The sequence below is a fragment of the Hemiscyllium ocellatum genome, chromosome 21 (genome assembly GCF_020745735.1).
Source record: "Hemiscyllium ocellatum isolate sHemOce1 chromosome 21, sHemOce1.pat.X.cur, whole genome shotgun sequence".
Taxonomy (NCBI): domain Eukaryota; kingdom Metazoa; phylum Chordata; class Chondrichthyes; order Orectolobiformes; family Hemiscylliidae; genus Hemiscyllium; species Hemiscyllium ocellatum.
Genome location: NC_083421.1, coordinates 40,823,566 through 40,847,593, shown reverse-complemented (window position 1 = coordinate 40,847,593; position 24,028 = coordinate 40,823,566). Strand labels below are relative to the sequence as shown.

Genomic DNA, 24,028 nt, shown 5'->3' with positions numbered 1-24,028 from the left:
ATGGAGACGTGAGTTTCACAGGGGCAGGAAAGGGTGCTAGATGTTCCAGGGTTTAGAATGTTTAAAAAGAACAGGGAGGGTAGAAGAGGAGGAGGGGGTATAGCATTGCTAATCAGAGAGTGCATCATAGCTACAGAAACAAAGGTTGTCGAGGAAAGTTTACTACTGAGTCAGTATGAGTGCAAGTTAGGATAAGCAAGGGAGCAGCCACCTCATTGGGGGTTTTCTGCAATCCCTAATAGCAGTAGAGAGATTGAAGAACTCATACTCCGGCAGATTTTGGAAAAATGTAGATGTAGCAGGGTTGTTGTTATAGGTGACTTCAACTTTCCCAATATTGACTGAAACCTCCTTGGTGCAGATGGTTAGGATGGAGCCGTTTTTGTCAAGTGTTTCAGGAGGGTTTCCTTACTCAGTATACAGACAAGCCAACGGGGGGAGAGGTCACTTTGGATTTGGTGCTTGGCAATGAGCCAGGACAGGTGTCAGATCTCGCGGTGGGAGAACACTTTGATGAGTGACCACAACTGCCTCACATTCACCATAGCCTTGGAGAGGGAAAGGAGCAGTTACCAAGGGAAGATATTTAATTGGGAAAAAAGGAAACTATGGCACTATCAGACAAGAGTTGGGAAATACAGACTGGGAGCAACTGTTCCACAGGAAGGGCACAGCAGATATGTGGAGACTGTTTAAGGAGTAGTTGTCGCGAGTGATGCACAAAATTTGTCCCTCTGAGACAGGGAAGAAGGAGTAAGATTAAGGAGCCTTGGATGATGAGAACAGAGGAGCTTCTCGTCAAAAGGAAGGCGGCAGCTTACGCAAGGTGGAGGAAACAAGGATCTAGCACAGCTTTAGAGGATTATAGGCTTGCTAGAAAGGAGGTCAGAAATGGACTGAGGAGAGCCAGGAGGGAGCATGATAAAAGCTTGGCAGGAAAGATTAGGAAGAATCCAAAGACATTTTACTCATACGTCAGGAATAAGAGAATGATCAGAGAGAAGGTAGGGCCAATTAAGGATAGTGTAGGGAACTTGTGCATGGAGTCTGGGCAGATAGGGGAAGCCCTAAAAGAGTTTTTTGCTTCAGTTTTCACTAAGGAAAGGGACCTTGTTGTGAATGAAAACTTTGAGGAGCTGGGATACAGGCTTGAAGTGATCAAGATTGACTAAGTTGATGTTCTGGAAATTTTGGCAAACATTAAAATTGATAAGTCCCCAGGTCAGACCACATTTATCCCAGGCTGCTCTGGGAAGCGATAAAAGGAGGTTGCTAAGTTGCTGGTGAAGATCTTTGCTTCATCACTCTCCAAGGGAGTCATACCAGAGGACTGGGAGGAGGAGAATGTTGTTCCTCTTTTCAGGAAAGGTAAGAGAGAAATGCCTGACAATTACAGACCAGTCAGTCTCACATCTGTGGTCAGCAAAGTTTTGGAAGGAATTCTGAGGGATAGGATTTATGACTATTTGGAAAAGCATAGCGTGATTAAAGGCAGTCAGCATGGCTTTGTGAGGGGCAGGTCATGCCTAACTAATCGTAGTCAGTTCTTTGAGGAGGTGACAAGCCAGGTCGACAAAGGTTGAGCAGTGGATCTGGTGTATTTGGACTTCAGCAAGGCATTTGATAAGGTTCCCCATGGTAGGCTCATTCATAAAGTCCGGAGATTTGGGATACAGGAAGATTTGGCTACCTGGATTCAGAGCTGATTGACTGACAGAAGGCAGAGAGTGGCTGTAAATGGAAAGTATTCTGCCTGGAGGTCAGTGTTGAGTTGTGTCCCTCAGCGCACTGTTCTTGGGCCTCTGTTCTTTGCAGTTTTTATAAATGACTTGGATGAGGAAGTTGAGGGGTGGGTTAGTAAATTTGCAGGTGACACAAAGGTTAGAGGTGCCATTGATAGTATAGTATCGAGGGCTATTGCAGGCTGCAGCGCGACATAGACAGGATGCAGAGCTGGGCTGAGAAATGGCAGATCAAGTTCAACCTGGATAAATGCAAAGTGATGTATTTTGGAAGATCAAACTTGAATGGTGAATATAGGATTAAAGACAGATTCTTGGTAGTGTGGAGGAACAGAGGAATCTTGGTGTTCAAGTACATAGACCCCTCAAAGTTGCCACCCAAGTGGCTAGTGTTGTTAAGAAAGCATATGGTGTTTTGGCATTCATTTCGAGGTATACTAGGTAATGAGAAGCATGGATAAAGTTAATAGCAAGGCACTTCCCCAGGGCAAGACTGACTGGCACGAGGGCTCATAGTTTTAAGATATTAGGAGAAAGGTATAGAGGGATCATCAGAGGTAGGTTCTTTACGCAGAGAGTTGTGAATGCCTGGCATGCATTGCCAGCTGTGGTGGTGGAAGCAGAGTTGTTCGGGACATTTAAGCAACTGCTGGACACGCACATGACAGCAGTGAATGGAGAGGTGTGTAGGTTATTTTATTTTACATTAGGATTAAACTTCGGCACAACATAGAAAAGGACAGCGCAGAATAGACTATGTTTGATGCTCTCTAAGCATAGTTTCTGATGAATGACTGGTAGCTGTATTAATTCAGGAAAACAATATGTTTTAAATGTTATATTGTGATAGCTATGATATCAAGAAATAATATGTGTCTGTATAGGCTGTGATGGTCTCCGATACCAAAGCCACTAATTGGATAAGAAAAATACTGAATACAGTATTTTAACATTACTGAGTAATCCGGAAGCCTGCACAGATGATTTAAAGACAAATTCAAATCCATCATGACAGTTGTGGAATTCAATGTTTGTGAATTGAATAAAACAAATATTAAAAACTAGCATCAGTTATAGTGACAATGAACTGCAGAGATGCTAACTTGGTCACTGATGTCCTATGGAAAAGGAAACCAGTCATTCATACCAGTCCAACCATTATGATTCCAGACCAACAACAATACAGCTGACTTTTAGCTACAATCAGAAAATGGCTTCACAATCTACTCAATTATATTCAAGCTGGCTGTTTTGTCACATGTTCTTAAATGTAAGGATAGTTAATAAATATTGGCCTGACCAGCAATCCTCACATTCATGAGTAACAAACAAAGTTGCTTGCTATCCATGGCAATTGAATCATATTTTCAGATAACTCAAGTACAGCAAACTGCTGCCTTAAAGATTAGTTCACTAAAATTAAAAAAACTGCAAGGGTCACTTAGACACTCTCAGCCATGCATAGTTACAGTTCAGCCATTTAACTACTGGTTTCTGGACAAACAACATGCTCCACTATTGAAGTTGTCAGATCTAATGGCTTACACCCTGCTCCAGCTAAGCTTTCCTCTCTGGGACTCTTGCTTCCATTCCTGTCCAAATTTTTGTTCCTTTACTCTGTTTAATTTTCTCCCTTGCTACTTACCCCTCTACTTCACTATTGCATAATGTATTAATTGATTCCTAAAAAATCCAGGCATGTCAAATTATTGACAACACATCAAGAAAGTTGACTATGAAAAGGAAATTCCCAGCACATCTTTCCTACCATGGATGCTTTCTAAAAGTTGTGATGAGGAACAGGAGATGTGGGAAGGAGCTCTTTGGATCATTGGGTGTTCTAGAAGTAGAGGTTCTGAGCAATGATACATGAATCATTCTCTCATGTTTGGCACATTGAGGTGGCCTTTGAAAAGCCTGTTACTTGGTTCTAATATTGTTTGACAGTACTTCGCATTTTATAAATCAACAAAACATTGTTTGAATAAAAATAAAATATTTGCCAAACTGCACACAACTCTGAAAACAAAACACTTCAGCTTTGTCAATGGGTGTTTGGGAATCAAATTGCATTTGGAGTCCTGAAAAAAATACAAAAGCATTAAAAAAACAACAAATATTTTTTCAAGAGCAGAATTTTTAGCACCTGACCACAACGACTGTCCACTGAGAACACAGTTTGTGCAATTCCACCATTTTATTTCAATCTACAAAAATGTCTTTGCTTAATATTCAATGGATTTGAAGAATGAACATCAGCCAAATTAATAGCTCCAAAATTTTAAGTGTGTGTGTGTGTGTGCGCGCGTGTGCGTGTGTGTTAAGACGCAAATCTCTTCTTTGAAGCAAAATAAAACTACAGACCAAGTAGAAATGAAATCAATCGTAAAGTATTATCAGGTGCATATAAAACACAATGTTGCAGTACAAAGACCATAACTCACTCAGATTAAAATTCAAACATCTTTCTATGCGATAGTGGTCATATGACAGTTTTGTGTTATATTCTATAATAACATTTCGGGAGAATACCAAATAATAGATTCCTGAAACATTTGGCTAAATATTCAATGCTATGGTTAGCAGTTAAAAGAAAAGTCACAATGGAAGCGGGATAGAAGAAACAATCTTTGGTCAAAATAAATATTTGGAATCCATTCATCGTAAAAGATGCACAATGCACTAAGTAAAATACAACTGCTTCTGAATTGCAGAAATATACAAAAATAAGTATTTACCAAATTCATTATGGGCACCCACAAAATTATGCAATAATTTAGAACACACATTTTTAAATAATTAAGTCTTCCTGTTACACTCAATATTGCAGGTAGTTCTCCTGTAATGTGTTTATTAAACATGATTCAGCTGTAATGTCATTTGTGAATTGTGGACCTTTTCTCATCCCCGGCACTAGCTAAACAACAAAACCCAGTCTCAGGATCCTCTTGTCTGTAAAATGCAAATTCAACGTGCTCAACTAAAACGGGAATGCACTCAGCTCTGCAAGCCTGGAAACTTAGCTTGAAACTGGGAATTGTAGTCTACATTTAGAAGGAACTTTATTTCAAACAGGGAGAGAATCTGGAGGACTTTCACTTGGACATCATGTGGTCAGTCGGCATGCAGGATTTCTAGTAAAGAGCTTCGTGAAAGGTTCAGTGCTATTTTAATGTTAAAGTATTAAATTTACTGCATTATTTCATTAAAATATATGATTTAAAGATTTACTTAAACGATAGTACAGTCTATGTTAAGCTAACTATTATTATTTGATTTTTTTGGTGATATTTTTGATGGTTTTCCCCTAATCCTGTTTTTCCCATAGACCCCATTATTTATATTGCGCAATTTTCTATGACACACTTGGGAACACAACTACTGTGTTATAGAAGAACTATCTGTAAAAGTTTCTGATCAGGTCACAATAAAATGTCAAAATCTCTGATAGGATATTTGATCAATTGGAAAATCCATATAGAAATGCTAACACCAGCTACACCTGTAGGTGGCACTCAGATAAGGATTTACAATATGAATAAGCAGTCTATACGGAGTTAAAACTCATACCATGGCAAGTTTTCAGATATATCCAAGCAATGGACCAATATCAAAATGCCCTTTAAAATTTAGCTGCACAGACCATTTAAATTTGCTTATGGCAAATGCACAGAGTATATTTCTCACAGAACAATCTCTGCCAGACACCTATCAGGCTACAGCCTAGCAGGGACTTTCCTTTCTGGTCTCAGTCTTTGATCATCGTTTTAGATTTAGCTTTGAGCAAGTATTCTTAGCCTTTCAAATTTAGTTTATGCAGTAAATGCCAGATCAGTAAGAATGTGATTAAGGAATGTAAGGCACCTGCAAATTTGAGTTCTGAAGCTTTTCAAGTATTTGTGAACTCTAGTTGATTCTGAAGCAAAAAAAAAGCACTGTGGTTAGACCTAAGTCAACCACTCAAATTTGAAGAAGCAAAGAACCCATCGGGTTACAGATCTAATGATTTGAATGTTTTGTCTGATATCCAGAAATGTTCACTGCTAATTACAAGTACTGGGCCAGGTTCCATAAAGGATGGTGAAATGCTCCATTGAGAATATCACACAGGTTAATTTCCAAATCAGTTTCTAAATAACAGGCTTCAGATTTGTTTTATATCTCAGAAATTAGTTTCCCCACAGAGAATGCAAGGAAAACTGAAGGGAAGAATTGCTGCAAAATTGACATATTGCCTTCGTAACCTTGAATAGAAGTGATTTCTTATCCTGAATCATTATATCTTTTAATGTGGGAGTAACTTTTTTATATGTTAGTTCCATAATGTGATTATGTCAGAGTGGGACTCAACTAAATCAGCCAAATTAAGAGTGAGTACTCATGGTTCAAGGAGACATGAATAAATACTGTACGAGCTAGATAAGGGGAATACAGGGGATAAAACATTAAAAAAGGACCGAATGCAACTGCACAGATAGGACTGTGAAACTTGGGCGAGAAGCTGAGCTAGGGATACCAGAAAGATAGTGAGTTTAAGGACAGGATTACAGAGATCATATGTTGTAACAATGGAGGTTTTGTGGTGCAATGGGTAGCATACTTGTCTATGTTCTAAAACTCCAGAACTTGATGACCAAGGATGATGCAATCGTAGCACAGACAAAAAGGACAGAGCACCAACTTGGATATGTTTCAACATATGCCAGTGGCTGGCAGTCAGCTATGTATTGGAAAGAAATGGGACCCCCAATCATCACCAGCTGTAGCTCAAGGCTACAACATCCATTTAAAATGTAGATTGTCACAGCAACTCCAACTACATTAGGAGTTTGGAGGAACGGGCTTCCCCAGTTCATTGGACAGCTGGTGTGGATTAGATTGCTGCCAACAGCATGGATATTTGATCCTGGTCTGGCTCAGGTAGTTTCAGGGCCTGTCTTCTTGCCATGACTGTGGTGCAGGTTGTGATGCTGTGGGTCTGACCTGATTTTGGGCACAGAACTGAAGTAATATATTCCAAAAAAGCCATCATTACTTTGGGTTGGTGTTAGAAGGAGAAATTTCTCTGTGGCAACATTCACTGCAGTTGTAACCAATAGAACATGTTGTTTTGTGACCAGAAATCTTTATCGTTACCTTTCTATTGTGTCCTCAATGCAAAATGTCCCAAGGTGTTACATGCATGAAACAAAAATTTGATGCCATGTCCCATGAAATATTACTGCAGATAATCAAAGCTTGTTTGAAATGTTTAGTGTTTTAAAGAGCCTCTTAAAACAAGAAAAAAAATTAGGAAAATTAAGTAGGGAGATGGGCCCAGTTAGCCAAAGGCACAATCACTACTGATGGAATGACTCAAGGCCAGAATTAGATGATTCAGAGATCGGGGAGGGAAGGGGTGGGAGGGATGGATGAAGATCGGATACAGATCAGGAAAGGATGTTAAGACAAAAAAAGATTAGTTTTTTTTAAAAAAACCAAAGAGATATTGCTTATCCAGGAGTCAATCTACATCTGTGAGCATAAGGGGGAAATGGATGAATATTACTTAGCACGATTTAGCACATAAACACAGTTTTAAATGACCTCAAGTTTGGGAGAACTAGTGTGGTCAGCCAGAAATGCACCAGGTTAATGAATTTAGGGGTAACAATAACAGAGAAGGACTTCAGGCAGCAAAGAAGCAGAGACAAGAGGAGAATTTGGGTAACATTTCAGAGGTGAAAATAGGTGATGGTACAGATTTTGTAACAAGTTCAGCTCAAAGTTGAACATCAAGTTTCAAACCATCTGATTCTGCCTCAGACAGTTGCCAGGGAGAGGGGTGACCTTGGTGTCAAGGGAAAAGTCTGTGACATGAATTAAGACCGTGGCTCAGTCTTCATATACAGTTGGAGGAAACCTCTGCTAATTCAGTACTGGATCAGGAGAGCAGCCTGACAGCTTATAGGTGAATAGAAGTGGAGATGAGATACCATATTAATCTACATTAATGTGAATACTGATGAGGAGCTATGTAGCCTCAAACATAGTCCCGTCCAGCACTTTTCTCCAGCACCATGGACCTGCCCTCCCTCACCTATTCAATATTAGCCAGAACAGCAGTTTCAATGAATTCCATTCCATTTTCAATTCATTTCCATTCTAAGCACACTCTCAAGGTTATCACTCATACCTTAAAGTTCAAAAGTGCTTTCCCTTGGGAGATAAAGAGATCTCTTTATGTACACTGTGAACAAGTACATGGATATTGTAATATTATCCAATTCTACCCCTAAAATTACAGCAAGAACCTATTAGCTACAATAATTCATTCTGGCCGGGAGATTCAATTTATTCACACCACTCTGGATATTTTGTCATTCCATCGGTCAATTTGAAGCATGAGTCACTAAACTGAATTTATATTCTTTTCTGATCTGTCATGTGATCAAAATACATTTTTAAATACATTTATGACAAGGATCATTTGAGGTCTGCAATTCTAATAAAGTCCTCCTCTCCTCTATTCTCAAAGGCTTATTCTTCGTTAAAAGTGAAACTCAAAACAAACACACATCTAGACATTTCATGTTAAAAGGGGTTAAATAAAATGATTAATAGTCTAGCCGAAGTTATAACTCAACAACTTACATTTACATAGTCCATAATTCAATCCTACATGCAGAGACCCAGAAGAATAGATGAGAGAGGTGATCAGATGTAAGTTTTTATAAAGGGTCTTGAAAGGTGACAGAAATAGGAAGCCCGGGAACTATGAAATCTCCCTGCACCTTTCGGTGGACACCTAACACCTCCCTGACATCCTTCCAACACAACTCTGACCAACCCATCCAATTTCTAAATGAGTCTGCTCTGACAGCCTCCATTCTCTGCCCTACACTAAGTCTTCAAACATTTACCCCGCCACCCTACCTGCGCCCGGACTACCTTGGCTTCCAACTGAGCCCCCAGCCACCTGATACCTGTATGCCTCCAGCCAACCTGGCAAACTTTTGTTTGATTAGGTCAGATATAGTGATTACAACCTGGATCACTATTTGGACTTGGTTTTGAATAAGCAGGCTGGGGATGGAGAAGCAGTGAAAAGCTAGAACAGGTCATTATCTGCACACCTGCTTAATTCTGTATTTACATCATACTGTTCAAACTCTCTCTCTCTCTCTCTGTTATATAAAACTATTGGGAGACTAAATCAGAAAACCTCTTGTTAAATGCTATTCAAAATTCCTTGCACCGATTTGAATCAAAAAAGAAAATAAAACAGAACAAAAAGAAGCCAAAAAAAATCAGATAAAATCCAATTAACCAGCATTCAGGATGTAAAACATGGAGACAGTGCAGTATTGTGCTCCACACCCATCTGATCTCATCAATCTGATTCTGTGTTACAAGAGACAGTTGGCACTACTGCAGCAACAAAGCAAGCCCTGAAAATGTAATGGAAAACAGAATCAAATGGAATCTTTAGGCACAAGTAAAAGTTTTTCTTTCCATCATTATTCATCACTTACATCAGTGTTCTGAATGCCTGCTCATGTAGAACCAAAATAATATTGAAGATTGTATTGTGTGATTAAGGCCAGGTGTTAAAGAAACTAATCAAAGAAGACTTAGAATCATTTAGTGAATGTTAAACTGAATAAATTCAAAATTTGCCTAAGTTTTGGTACAATTGAATTCTGTTCTGCAAGAGGGGAAGAAGTTCTCAATCAATACATGATCTTCAGATTAAAGCCTCACCAGAATTATTCCTTTCTAAGATGACAAAAGAAAGTGATAAAATGCCTTAAATTCTAGGAAAAACTGAACCAGTTAAAGTGCAGCAAGATTTATGACTGCAAGACTGGTAGTGGAATTAGTTCTGCATTGTACTTGCAAAAAGCTGACAGGTACAATCTGTTGAATGGCTGTTGAGTGGTAAACATTTAATGGTTCCACTGGCTCGAATTCTTGTAAGATTTGGATTTTCCTCATTTATAATCACCGGGTGACTAGCTTTTAGAAATCATAGGCTTTTGGAGGTTTCTGCATCGATTAAGCAACCTTAAGTTATAACAATTTTGATGTCAAAATGAGTAATTTCATATAGCCAGGGTATGTCGACTGACCAATACTACACTAGGCTGTTCTCCCAGTTCATTGTTTGCTTTGTTTTTAGCTACACGGCCCATAGACTGAAATAGCAATGCTGCCAAATATGCTACCAAAAAAGGTGCTTTTCTCATGGATTGAGCTAGGAAATGTCAACTATTCACTGCCAAGACTGAGGTAGATAGCTACTGAAAGACACTTGCAATGCAAGAGGCTCTTAATCTCAAAATAGTTTTAAGATACGCTCAGTAGTGGTTCAGTTATAGGGTCACAGAGATGTACAGTATAGAAACAGACCCTTTGATCCATCTCGTCCAGGCTGACCAGATAGATAGCCTAAATTTATCTAGTTCCATTTGACAGCATTTGGCCCATTTCCCTCTAAATCCTTCCTATTCATATATTCATCCAGATCACTCTTAAATATTGTAATTATACCAGCCTCCACCACTTCCTCTGGCAGTTCATTTCATACATGCACTGTTCTCTGCATGAAAAAAAATTGCACCTTTGGTCCGATTTAAACCTTTTTCCCCCTCTCACCTTAAATTTATGCCCTCTAGTTTTGGAGTCTGCCACCCATGGCTATTCACCCTATGTTCCTCATGATTTTATTAGGTCTCTACAAGATCAACCCTCAGCCCTTGACCCTTCAGAGAAAATAGCTATGTCAGCCATTCTCAACAGTTCAAACCCTCCAAACGCATCAACATTCTTCTCAAGCTTTTCTGCACTCTTTCAATTTTTACAGCATCTTTCCTATAGCAAGAAGACCAGAATTGAAAGTAGTATTCCAGAAGTGGTCTCACCAATGTCCTGTACAGCCACAACATGGCCTCCCAGCTCCTATACTCATTGCACTCACCAATAAAGGCAAGTCTACCAAACACTTTCTTCACTACCCAGCCTACCTGTGATTCCACTTTCAAGGACCTATGAACTTGTACTTCAAAGTCTCTTTGTTGTTTCAGCAAAACACAAAAGGAACTTTCATTAGTAACCCAAACAAGTGACCAGATGGAACTTCTCGGCAATAATTAATTTCCTCCTTTTAATGGTTAACATACCAATCTAATTAGCTTTATGAAAATCCCTCTCCCAAATCAGCATTTTCCAGTGCAGTAATGCCATAGGCAAGTGCGCTTATAAACACCAAGCTATTTAATCAGACCTTACATTTAGAAAGTTTCTGATAAGGATAATAACTTTCTTTCCAGGAATTTTTAACTGGACTATGGGATTTCCATAGATGTTTAAATTTCGACATTAAAGATTTTCTTTTTCAAAATGCACAACTGAGAAAGAATCAGAAACTAAGGGCTTCACATAGAGTTTTAATGGTGCAGTTTGGAGCAGTTTGCAAGCCTACGGTCTTCCATATGCCAAATTAACTTTTCATTTTCTGACAAGGTAGAAAACATTAAAATGCACATAATCTCAATTGTCATTAGTTTCTAACCTTCTAAGAATTACAGTATTTGCTATACTATAAACAACCATAAAAATACATCACATTTACTTCATAAACACCAGCTATTGACATTATTTTGAATGACATTACAACTGCATCATCAGGATTTGCTTCTAAATTTAAACAGAATATATAGAGGTATTTTACTACTTATTTCATAACACGTCGTGGAGCAGAGACTCATTCAGCCCAGTAAGTATAAAGTAGACAGAATGAGTCAAAATAGAGAAAGAAAATAGCACACTTGTGCTTTTGAGGTCCTTGAGGGTAGTGTAGCACTCTTTTGACTACAATAACTCATCAGTTCATGGTGCAATTTTAACAGTTAGCACCATGTACATTTTCTAGAAGTTCTGGGATGATAATAAATGCTCTGAAGCAAACAAGATCTGCACCAATCAACAAAATATTCTCTTTTTCGTAAAATAGTCCAAATTCATTTGAAAATTAGCACTAACTATACACAGAGTTTGAGCATATTCACAATATAAAACAAAGCCATCCATATCTGACATTACACATGAAGTCATTGTCATGAATCAAATGTATTATTTGAACTGCATTGGATACCCAGCCATTAATCAATTCAGACTAATAATACTGTTGACTTATAAGTACTGAAAAAGTAAAGAAGGGCAGTCAAGGAAGGAATACTTCTGGAATAAAGTGCAGTTGTAATATAGTTTAGGAAGAATTGCTGGTTAGTAGAATCAATCTTTTCTGGAAGATTAAAATAACATTTTCATGCAACATGTTAATAACTTACTGTTTCAAACTCCTTCATAGTACGAGCTCGAATTGGAGACAATTTCCCAACAGTGGTATTCAGTTGCACTGAGAATTGAGACAAAAAGGGTGAAAGTCTATTTAGGTAAGATCATCACAATGAAGGGGAAAACAAAAAGAACTGAGTCCGAGCCAGAATCAACAGTCCTTCAGTACTGTAACTGAGACAAGATAAACTTGGCCTATCACATCCATTCATCAAGTGGGATGAAAACCATAAAAAGCGCAATTTAACTAGTCCACTTGCATTTCAAATTAAAGTTGATTACTGTAGACCAGCTCTATGCAATTTAAGTTTTTAACAACTGGAGTTCTTCTGATAAAACAGTGATACAAATTAATATTATATATATATTCAAACCACAAATCATAATAATGAGCTGTTTGAAATATAAACATTTAAAAATGCAATGCAGTTCAATAACTGTTTAGAAACCTTTTTGAATAAATTGTTCATACATTTTAGTTGATAATGTTACACTAACAGTTTCACAGTGTATGTAGCATCATTAAGTTGTTTAATCCAATGTAGAATGCAAAATTATATATTTCATATGTAAAATTATAGAAATACTACTATAATATAGGTTTTCTACTGTTAAGCTTTAAACAAGGTTCTGACATTTTTATTCAAAATGTATAGGATTGGTGATTAAGTTAGGACTACCGGACCTATCAACATTAATCCTCAGTCCTAAAGAGGTTTCCATCTCACACTGGATGAGCATGTACAAATAAAAGGCTTGAACAATGGAACAATAATTTGTAACAAACAAACTGTTCGTAACCAGGAAAACTTGCTAGTGTTTCTAAACTTGACATGTCTGGACTGTGCAGATCAGCAAGTGTTTATCATCAAAATGTAGTGCCAGTCTGCAACAGCAGGCAGAGAATTATGCAATTATGGATCCACATATCAACTTTGAGGATCACACTAAGAGAAGAGAAGCGGACATAGGAAAATTAACATCTAGCAACAGTTAAAGATAGACTACAGTTAACCATTTATAAAGATGAAATTAAACCAAACAATACACCTACCATGGGGATCTTCTTTGACAGGATTGTCACTTGCAGTAACTGTGATATCGGTCAATTTGGAGACATTAGAACTGGAAAGCAAAATTCAAATATTTTGTGAAAAAATATTATAACATAAGACAACCATGATCAGCAAAGCAAAAATATGGCTTTGTGTATAACCTCTGCATGTAAAAATAAAGCTTACAAACAATAAATATTGAGAAACGAAACCATATCCTTATCACATGCAGCACCTTGAAGGGTTGCAATGATTTTCCTTCCACAAGGCTTCCAAAAAATATAATAATTCATATCATTATTCCAAGTTGTGTAATATCTACAAGCTGCACAGCAGAAATTCAAAAATCCTGAAAAATATCTTCCAAACCCACAACTATGTCTTTCTAAAGAGGACAAGGGCAACAGATACATAGAAACAGCACCACATGCAAGTTCCCCTCTAAGCCACTCACCATTGCGACTCTGAAATATAATCACCGTTCTTAACTGTTGTTGGGTCAAAATTCTGGAATTCCCTCTCTAGTAGCATTATGGGACTACATACCACACATGGATGGAGCCAGTTCAAGATGCAGCTCACAACTCGGGACAGGCAATAAATGCTGGCCAGCCAACAATGCCCACAACTAAATAAAATAAAATTCTGCAGTAAAATCACAGGTTGTGCACTTGCATATGTACGATTATTCTTTTCCAATTGTATAATACAATAAAGCAGATTCAAAATGTATATCTTTTGAATTCCAAAGCTTCAGTTCCAAAAGGTACAAATTAACAGCAGAAGATTTACTTCATGGTTTTATGAGGAGTACAAGGAGAACAAATGAAACAGTAATAATATTATACAATGCACCATTCAGAATAATGTTCCAATTGTTATGATCTGATCATCAACACTACACAGGTTACAAGGTAATTGTTGAATAGATAGAATACATAGACATTGACCAAAGTAGCTGTTAGCAAGAGTACTTACCACAATTCAGAACAACTAATATATGCTGAATATAAAAGTAAATAATCATTGTCGGCAATCCCTTGCTAACAAGTATGACTACCCATTTAGGAAATTCTGTGTCACTGCTCATGGGTTCTGTTGGTCCTTGCAGGCTCATGAGCCTAATTTTAAAGCTGCATTTTCAAACGCACATCTTGTAGGTGTAATTGGTCCTTGGCCTCCTGATTGCTGGCATTCCTTTCCCGTACCACCTTTTGCTGACAGGTACTCACACAGAATTGGTGTCCCTTCATACAGGAAGTTTCTCCAGGTCGGTATCTTGTGAGTAAAGGTGTTGTAGGCTTTGAGGTTAATGTTGCTGACAGAAAGAAATATATTTCTCAAAAAGAACAAAAAAAAACTTGTATAGCTGGCAGTGGTTACAAACATAAGGAAGGGGAAGACTAGAAATTATAGTAAAGAAAGAGTTTAGTCCTAAGCATAAGCTGTTTGAAGAGGTCAGAGGATAGACATGAGAACATTGAAATAGCCAAGTCTGGAGTCAAAAAGGGCATGGATAGGATTTTAGCAGCTTCTCAATAAGGTAGAATCAGTGGTGGATAATTACAGAGCTAGAAGTAAGCAGTCTTTGTGGTGAGAAGCAAATAGCAATTGGAAATTCAACACAGGGTCAAAATGGGCACCAACATTTTGAACAATTTGTTTTAGCCCATGACTATAACTGGGGAAGGAGGGGGACTCTGACAAAAGGTTGAAAACTGAAGGCTGTCAATCATTCCACTGTTTAACTGAAGGAAATTGCGCTGCATCCAAGACAAGCGTAGTGTTCTTGATTGAACATAAATCAGAGCAGAGCATAAATATAAATATGGGACTTAGATTAAGAGGAAAGATTGGTTCTTTTAATTTATACAAGATATGCCATATATAAACACTGAATTGGGGAACCTACATCAGCAACATCTTTCTGAAATATGATACTAAGTGGGCATCTAAATTCCTCTAAAGTATTTTATCTTTATTGCACCAAATAAAGTTACCCATCTTCTGGCTGCATCGGAATTTATGGAATTTCAAGATATTTCAACTGGAGTATAAACAGATGGTGTGGCAGTAACCAGCTTTCCCAGTAGACGGAATGATACCACAGGAATTCTATGTGATCCCTTTAAATAAAACCTAGGATTGGTATACGCACACTTATCTCAGTCAGAAAGTGTTGTATTTGTGCCCCACTCCAAAGACACAGGAACATAATCAATGCTAGCATTTCACTGTAGCATTGTAGAGAGACTGCTACAAATATTGATCAAAAGGTGATACTGAGGCCAGGACTGTCCTTTCAGCTGAATGTTAAAGAACATATGGCACTACTTAAAATGAATAGTAATGGACCCAGACCAATAATTATACTGCAACAAAACAATTAAATTAGGTAGTTACCTCAATATTTGTGGTGCAATCCTTGTTCAAATTGGATGCTACAACTTCTCTCCTTTTTAATATTCTTTTGTGGGATGTTGGCATCACTGCAAAGCCAACAGGTTTTATCCATCCCTAATTGCCTTGAACAGAGTGACTCCCTAGGCCATTTAAAAAATTAACTGCATTGTTCTGAGTTTGCAGTCACATGTAGGCCAGACTAGCTAAGGATGGCAGATGTCCTGGTTTGAAGAGACTCTCGTGTACCAGTTGAGCTTTAGGACAAATTGATGAGTTTCACTGGGACCAGCTTTTGATTCCAAATTCTGATCAGTTGCCATGGTGGAATTGGAAACTACGCCCCACAGCATTAGCCGAACTACTGAATCACTAGTGCAGTGATATTACTACCATCTCCCCCAAAATGGGACATCGAGACCACAAAGTCTACTTATGTAAAATGTGAGCTCTTTTCATTTTAAAACTGTTTGCAGTCTGATTATGGTGCTGACACCATGGATAGACATATAGGCATTGATTCCTTACACACAATCTGCTTGTAGATTTGTTTTTTTTCTTGTGAACGCCAGCCTAAAATCAGTGGCTGAAAGTCTGATGATAGCAGCCCTTAAAACAGCAAGCCAAAATGCCTCAAATTCCACATTTAGCAGTAAAATAAGTTCAGCTTGCTCGTGTCAATCACTTCTCATAGACAGGTACGGAACTGCCACAATTGAGCGCTTCTCATGATTCCTAACATCTAAAAAGCAATTCATCACTTTGTTTACTTTAAAAAAAAAACAACTTTCCAGAGATGCAAGCACAGCAGACAAGGCCAGTGTTCATCACCGATCCCTGATTGTCCTCAACATAATGGTGGTGAGCAGCTTTCTCAAACACAGGGATGGCAGTATGCTATTCAGACCCTGGAATTTGCCCCACCCTTCAAGACAAATCAAGGCCTGTTCCCCCTTAGCTACATACCTGGTCAGCCACTCAATGGTTCTGCACACTGATCAGTGTGTTGACACATCAGCTTCCAAAAATGGAAGTCAGTGGCACACAATGATCTCAGAAGTCTGCACAGTGAAAGGAAAATCAGACGGAGTACTGATTAAGGCTGGTTGAACACTTCTTTACTTCACCCTATCCACATAACCTTGCATGCTAGCAGCAATTAGAAATTTCTCTCTACCTTAAACATACATAAAGACTGAATCGCACACAACCATTTGTGGTAGAGATTTTCAAAAATTCACAATGTTCTAAATTAAATTAATTTTTCCTTATCTCTGACCTAAAAGCATCCCTTTTATTTTTAAAACTGTGTCCCCTGATTTAAGATTCCCCATCTAGGTGAAACACTTTACCTGCATCTAGTCTGTCTGTAATCCTTGAAGTATTTTGTAGACTTCAATTAGATCACTTCTTATTTTTCAAAATTCTAGAGAATACAGATCCAGTTTGCCTTATCTTGCCTCATTGGTCAGCTTCATTACCCCTGAAATAAATCTGGCGAACCTTTATCGCTTTCTCTTTGATTATCTCAAAAAAGATACAAGGAGATCAACACAGTACATGTTACTCCAGGTACAGTCTAACCTGTACAACTGAAGCAAGACTTCAATACTTCTACATTCAAATCCTCCTACAATGAAAGTTAACTTTCTAATAACTTGCTGCACAGTATATTGGCTTTCAATGGCCACTGCAGTCCATCTGCTCAGGTTTATTCAAACAACTGTTTAGTAAGGGGGGGGTTCCAGGATATTGATCCAGTGAAAATAAAAGTACTATTCTTCCAAGTCAGGACAGTGAGTGGCTTGGAGGGAAATATTCCCATGTATTTGCTGGCCTTATCCTTGTAGGCTACCGAGATTTTTGGTGCTGTCAAGAGACTCAGCAAGTTGTTGCAAGGCATTGTTGTATTGTGCTCCTGTGGTGAAGGAACTGGGTACTAAAGGTGGTGAATTCTGAGCCTATAAGGCTGGCTGCTTTGCATAGATGCATTAAGCTTCATGAGCACTTTTGCAATCACACTCATTCAATATGTGGACAATATTTCACCACATTTTTGAACTTGTAGATTGTGATAGGATTTAGGGACTCTGAATGCAAATTATTCAACATAGAGTTCTTAGCCTCTAACCTTTCCTTGTAGCCACACAAATATACAAAATGGCAGTTCCAGTTATGTTATTGGTCAAACTCCAAGATGTTGCTGATAGGAAATTCAGTCACAAAACTATTAATAATGACATTGATATTCAGATTCTCTTTTATTGCAGATGGTCATTGCTTGTAAGTGGTGTGGCATAAATATTTCTTGACTTTTATCTGTTCAAACCCAGATGTTGTCTAGGTTTGGCTGCAGTTCCTGAAGAGTTATGAGTGGGACTGAACAATATAAAAATCAGCAAACATTCCCACTTCCACCCTATAAGGCAATGTCATCAAAGCAGCAGAAAATGGGTTGGGCCCAAGACACTACCATGGAACTATTGAAGCAATGTCCTATTGTAAAATGGTCAACTATTGCCATTATTTTTGTTTGTACTAGGTGCAACTCCAACTAGTGGAGTCTTTCTACCCTATTCCCATTGACTTAAATTCTGTTGGGGCTCCTTGATGCCACACTCAGTCAAATGCTGCCTTGATGTCAAGAACAGTTGCTCACATCGCATCTCTTCTCTTGAAGTTCAGTTCCTTTGTCTATGTTTGGACCAATGCTATAATAACAACTGGTACTGGCAGACTAAAACTAAGCAGTCAGCAGGCTGTTGTGGACTAAGTGCTATTAATAAAACTGTTTACTTGCTGGCCGAGAAGTGACTGACAGGACTGGAATTGTTCATACTGAATTTGTCCTACGCTTGTCGTCAGAACATAAATGGGTCATTTTCACATTTACCAGTAGATGCCATAATTATATCAAAGCTGTTCTAGTGCAGCTAAGGGTATAGCTGTTTCTGCACAAAGAGTTAGGATGCTGCCTATATTATTCCTCTATACATGATTTTCAAGAGTTTATCATATGGAGCAAAACAAATTGGCTCAAGATTGAAATAGATCACCCATTCATCATTTCTTACTAAAGATGGCTGAATTTTTTCAGCTTTGTCTTTTGCACTTATATTCGAGGTTCCACAATCATTTAGAGGCAGTAGAGGAACACTCATGGACTTGTATTTTAATTATTCATGACTGATGTAGCAGGGCTGCAGAGTTTCAATCTGTTCTTCTTATGGAACACAGCTTTTGCAAGTAAGCATGGACATGGTAATGCATAGCTTCGAAGTGACAAGATAATGCATGGCTTAGATGCTGGGAATTTGTTTCCATCAGACAGGGATACCAAGACCCGCGGGCACAACCTTCGAAATTGAGCCCCTCTAATTCTAATGAAAATGAGGAACTTCAGCCCGAGAATGGTGGGCCTGTGAAATTCATTGCCACGGAGTGCAGTGGAGGCCAGTACATTAAATGCCTTCAAGGCAGAGATTGATAAATTCTTAATCTCACAAGAAATTAAGGGATACGGGGAAAGTGCGGGTAAGTGGCTTTGAAATGCCCATCAGCCATGATTGAATGGCAGAGTGAACTCGGTAGGCTGAATGGCCTTACTTCCACTCCTATGTCTTATGATCTTATGGTCCTGTGTTGTAGCTTCACAGGTTTAGTACCTGATTTCTGGATTAGATAAATTGAGACAGATCTCCCAATTCTGATGAGACTTGCCAGAATTTAAGGGAGAATGACTTTATAGGATCCCCTTTTGACATTTCTGGTGTCTACCTCAACATCAGGTGATCATCTAGTATTATTTTCAACTTTTCTGTAGCATGAGTGGCTTGCTAAGGCAACGAAGAGTCCCACTGCTGCAGGTCTGGAGTCTGATTTAAGCCACACACTCGGTATGGCCAACAAATTTCCTCTCCCAAACAATTTTAGTAAAGCAAATGGAATTTGACAACAATCTTGTAGTTTTATGATCATTATTAATGGTTAAAAACCAGGTTGAAGTTAAATCTCTCTAGTTCATGTCAATACAACATGGCACTGGTTTGGGAGTCCACAATACTCCAAATCCTAAATAACACTATTGAAAACATTACAGAAGTTTTCTTCTGCTTCCAGTACCTAGGCAGCCAAGAAGGAAAACAACAGCAATATCATAAAGGCATCAGCAACTCCAATGTCTTCTTAAATTATACATTCTCCTGACTTGGGCAAGCACCATTCTTCAGCTTTGCTGGCTCAAGATCTTGACATTCCCATCACCATAGGTTTTACAACAATTCAAAAAGCTAACTGGCCACAATCTCAGGGTAACTAGGTATGCTAAAACTAAATAGGCCTCACGAAAATCATTCACCACCTCGTGAGCACACTTTCTGTGTCAACACAAAAATATACTGAAATCTCACTGTACAAATTAAGGTACATAATGGGATATCATAATTTACACTATATACAAAAGATGCTAAAGGAAACATAGAAAGGATGTTCCCTCAGGTGAGGCAGACAGAACTTGAGGTCATAGTTTTAGCAGAAGGGATAGCAGTTTTAAACAGAGATGAAGAGAGACTACTCTCAAAAGAGTTGTTAATCTGTGGAATTTACTACCCGTGAGTGCAGTGGTTGCCAGTACACAGTGCCACCCCAGCAGCACTGCTGCTTCAGCATGCCAGGGACCCAGATTCAATTCCAACTCTGGGTAATTATCCTGTGACGAGTTTGCATGTTCTCTCCATGTCTGTGTGGGTTTCCATTGGATGCTCCAGTTTCCTCCGATAGTCCAAAGACATGCAGGTTAAGTGAATTGATTATGCTAAAATATCACAGTGTCTAGGGATGTGTAGACTGTGGATTAGCCATGTTAAAATGGGGTGACAGGAATAGAATGGGGAGGAGGGCTGGGTTTGGGCAGGATGCTCTTCAGAGAGCCGGTGCCGGCTGGATGGGCCAAATGACTTCTTTCTGTAAAAGATTCTAAATGACTAAATTTGCTCAATGAGGGCACAGATGATTTTTAGTTAATTAAGGCTTTAAGGATTCTAGTGAGTGGCAGTAATGTGGAGTTGAGGCCAAGATGAAGTCAGCCACGATCAAATCAAACAGCACAGCAGATGCAGGGATTGAATTGCCTACTCCTGCTCCTAATTCTTATATTAAAGCCTAAATTCCAAAAAGTTAAACATGCATTTTTTTTCCTCAAGCAATTTGTGAAATTGGTACTTTGACATCCATCTTTTCAATCATTTCTGTTGACAATCCATTAACTGAAAGTGGCATAGTGTATTATCTGAGTGACTCAGTATCATCTTTCACCACAAAGGCAAGTAATGTACACCTTTAACTGCATAACTATCAGTTATATGAATGCCTGTTGCATTGCACTTTTGCTATAATAGTAATCTAGCCTTTGTCAAGAATTATCAAGTTACAAGCTTGCTTTGATGCTCAGAAACGGTCAGGTTTGACTGAAATGAATAGAGTTAATAATTTGCTGTCAAAAAAATCTTTTTCAAGGCAATAATGTTTTCAATCACAAAACATAGATAGAAAAGGTTAATCGAGAGGATATCATTCATAAAGGAATGCAAATTAAATAGTGTTATTTGCATTTGCCTCAAAAAACTAACAAAGAGATATCAAGTCAATTACTTCCAGTTAATAAAGATCGGGAGGACAATCTGAAGATAAGATCGATTCCTGAGCACAAACAATTTGATGTCCAATTTATCAAGGTTGACACAAGGAATACAAGAGAAGTGACTGTGAATCGCCGATTACCTTTCCCGATTGTTGCTTAAATCTAATCCTGCCCAAGAATTGATGCTCCGCCTCGACGGTAAAATACAAAATTTCTTCCCGTTAACAGAGGCAGGCTGAACACAGGCAGGGAGTGTGGCCAAGATCATCTTCCCGTCGTCGATCAGATCAAAACTAAAGTTGAGGCAGCCCAACAACAGGAATAGATCGATAAAAATGCAAGTGACTGGCACTCGGGTAACTACAGCGTCTGAAATTCAAACACCACGGCAGTTCTGCCAGTGTCACCCAGACACGAACGTCACAAAATAATAATCACACATGAGATAAATATCATTATATAAACCCTGATCTCGGATTAACGGCACCTACCTCCCGTTAAAATCTAAAGGTAAGGTCGGGTCTTCTCCGATAACCGAGTCCATTGCTGGAGCTGATAGAGAGCCAGGGGGGCACTGACCGCTCACACTCACACCGAATCAGCCCGGGCACCGCTCACACCGGATCAGCCCGGGCACCGCTCACACTCACACCGAATCAGCCCGGGCACCGCTCACACTCACACCGGATCAGCCCGGGCACTGCTCACACTCACACCGAATCAGCCCGGGCACCGCTCACACTCACACCGGATCAGCCCGGGCACCGCTCACACTCACACCGGATCAGCCCGGGCACCGCTCACACTCACACCGGATCAGGCCGACCCAAAACCCACTCCTCTCCGGATTGAACCACCGCCATTTTAATCGCCGCGTGGCATCATGGGAGTGGACCAACTGACAAAGCAGCGCGTGCGTGCAGCAAACCTGTCAACTGGCGCAAGTTAAAAATCACACATCACCAGGCTATAGTCCAACAGGTTTAATGGGAAGCACTAGCTTTCTCAGCACTGCTCCTTCATCAGATGGTAGTGGAGTACACCATTGTAAGACACAATTTATAGCAAAAGTTTACAGTGTGATTTAACTGAAATTATACATTGAAAATTACCTCGATTGTTTAAGTCTTTCATCTGTTAGAATGACCATGTTAGTTTCACTTCTTTCATAAGTAAATTACAAAACTTTTTTCTAACAATTACACTCTCAGGTTACCTGTAACAATTGGTATCAGCACAGATAAGATGTTGAAGGTGGTAGCCCCCTGTGTACCCTGTCTGTGCTATGATGTTTAGACTGATTTTAATCTAAAAAGTGAGTTAACAGAGTCTTACATGGATTCACACAGTTTTTGAGCAAAGTACAATGTAACTCTGCAAGTACATATTTGCCCCACAAACGTATATGTGTGTGTGTGCATGTGTGTCTGTGTTTGGGGTGGGGATTTGTGAGTGTCTGTGAGAGACAATGTATGTGTGTTTGTGTGAGTATAAAGTGGTCTAAGTCTGTGAGAGGGTGCATGTGTGAGTATGTGTCCGTAGGAATGTGTGTGAGTGTCTGTGTGCATGTCTGTGTATAGGTGTGTGTGCGCGCACATAGGAGTGTCTGTGTGGATATAGTGCAATGGTGGTCATCTGTAGTGTGACTTGAACCCATGGTCCCGGTTGAGGCCCTACCTGTGGATACCGAAGTTAGCTATCAGCCTCTGCTCAGCCAATTTTCGCTGCTGCTTGTCCCGAAGTCTGCCTTGGAGGATGGTCACCCGAAGGTCTGAGGTTGAATGTCCTGGACCGCTGAAGTGTTCTCCAACTGGGAGGGAACACTCCTTTCTGTTGATTGCTGTGTGGTGTCCATTCGTCCGTTGCCGTAGCCTTTGCTCAGTATCACCAATGTACCATGCCTCAGGGCATCCTTGCCTGCAGCTTATGAGATAGACAACGTTGGCTGCGTTGCATGAATACCTGCCATGTGCATGGTGGGAGGTACAGGCACGAAGGAGAGAGACAGCTCAGAAAGAGTCAGAGAGCACTTCAGCATAGAGAGTGAGTGATAGGGTGCAGAGAGAGAGAGCGCGAGTGACAGGGCACAGAAAGAGAGAGGGAGTGACAGGGCGCAGAGAGAGAGAGCAAGAACAAGTGACAGGGCGCAGAGAGAGCGAGTGATGGCACAGAAAGAGAGAGCGAGCGAGTGACAGGGCATGCAGTGAGAGAGTGACAGGCACAGAGAGGGAGTGAGTGAGTGAGTGACAGGGCAGAGAGAGAGAGAGAGAGAAGGGGAGCGCGAGTGGCAGGGCACAGAGAGAGAGAGAGGAAGCGTGTGTGACAGGGCACAGAGAGGGAGTGAGAAGGGGAGGGTGAGTGACAGGGCACAGAGAGAGAGTGAGTGACAGGGCACAGAGGGAGAGTGAGTGACAGGGCACAGAGAGAGTGTGAGTGAGTGACAGAGCACAGAGAGAGAGAGAGTGATAGGGCACAGAGAGAGTGAGAGAGCAGAGGGAGGAAGGGAGAGAGTGAGTGATAGGGCACAGAGTGAGAGAGCAAGTGACAGGGTACAGAGAGTGTGAGTGAGTGAGTGACAAGGCACAGAGAGAGTGAGACAGCAAGTGACAGAGTGATACCATGACATGACATGGAGAGAGTGCGATTCAGCACAGGGGGTGATATAATGATACAGCACAGAGGGAGTTTTACAGACAGCAGAGAGAGAGAGTGACACAGTGATGGAGAGTGATAGAGTGATACAGCACAGAGAGCGTGATAGCAGCAAAGAGTGATAGTGTGATAATAGCACAGAGAGAGTGGCATAATGATACAACACAGAGAGACAGACAGAGTGATACAGCACAGAAAGAGTG

At 39.7% G+C, this 24,028-nt stretch overlaps 1 protein-coding gene across 1 annotated transcript in view; it reads right to left on the bottom strand.

The window, feature by feature from the left end:
* LOC132825833 (myomegalin-like) overlaps positions 1-22,032 on the bottom strand; it is a 138,688-nt gene extending 116,656 nt beyond the window's left edge. Inside the window, exons 1-3 of the mRNA XM_060841367.1 lie at positions 21,665-22,032; positions 13,135-13,205; positions 12,074-12,141 (exon numbers count right to left, since the gene is read on the bottom strand). Coding sequence (XP_060697350.1) covers positions 12,074-12,141; positions 13,135-13,205; positions 21,665-21,717 — 192 coding nt within the window. The 5' untranslated portion in view covers positions 21,718-22,032. The remainder of the gene's footprint in view (positions 1-12,073; positions 12,142-13,134; positions 13,206-21,664) is intronic.
* Between the last annotated feature and the right edge of the window lie 1,996 nt (positions 22,033-24,028).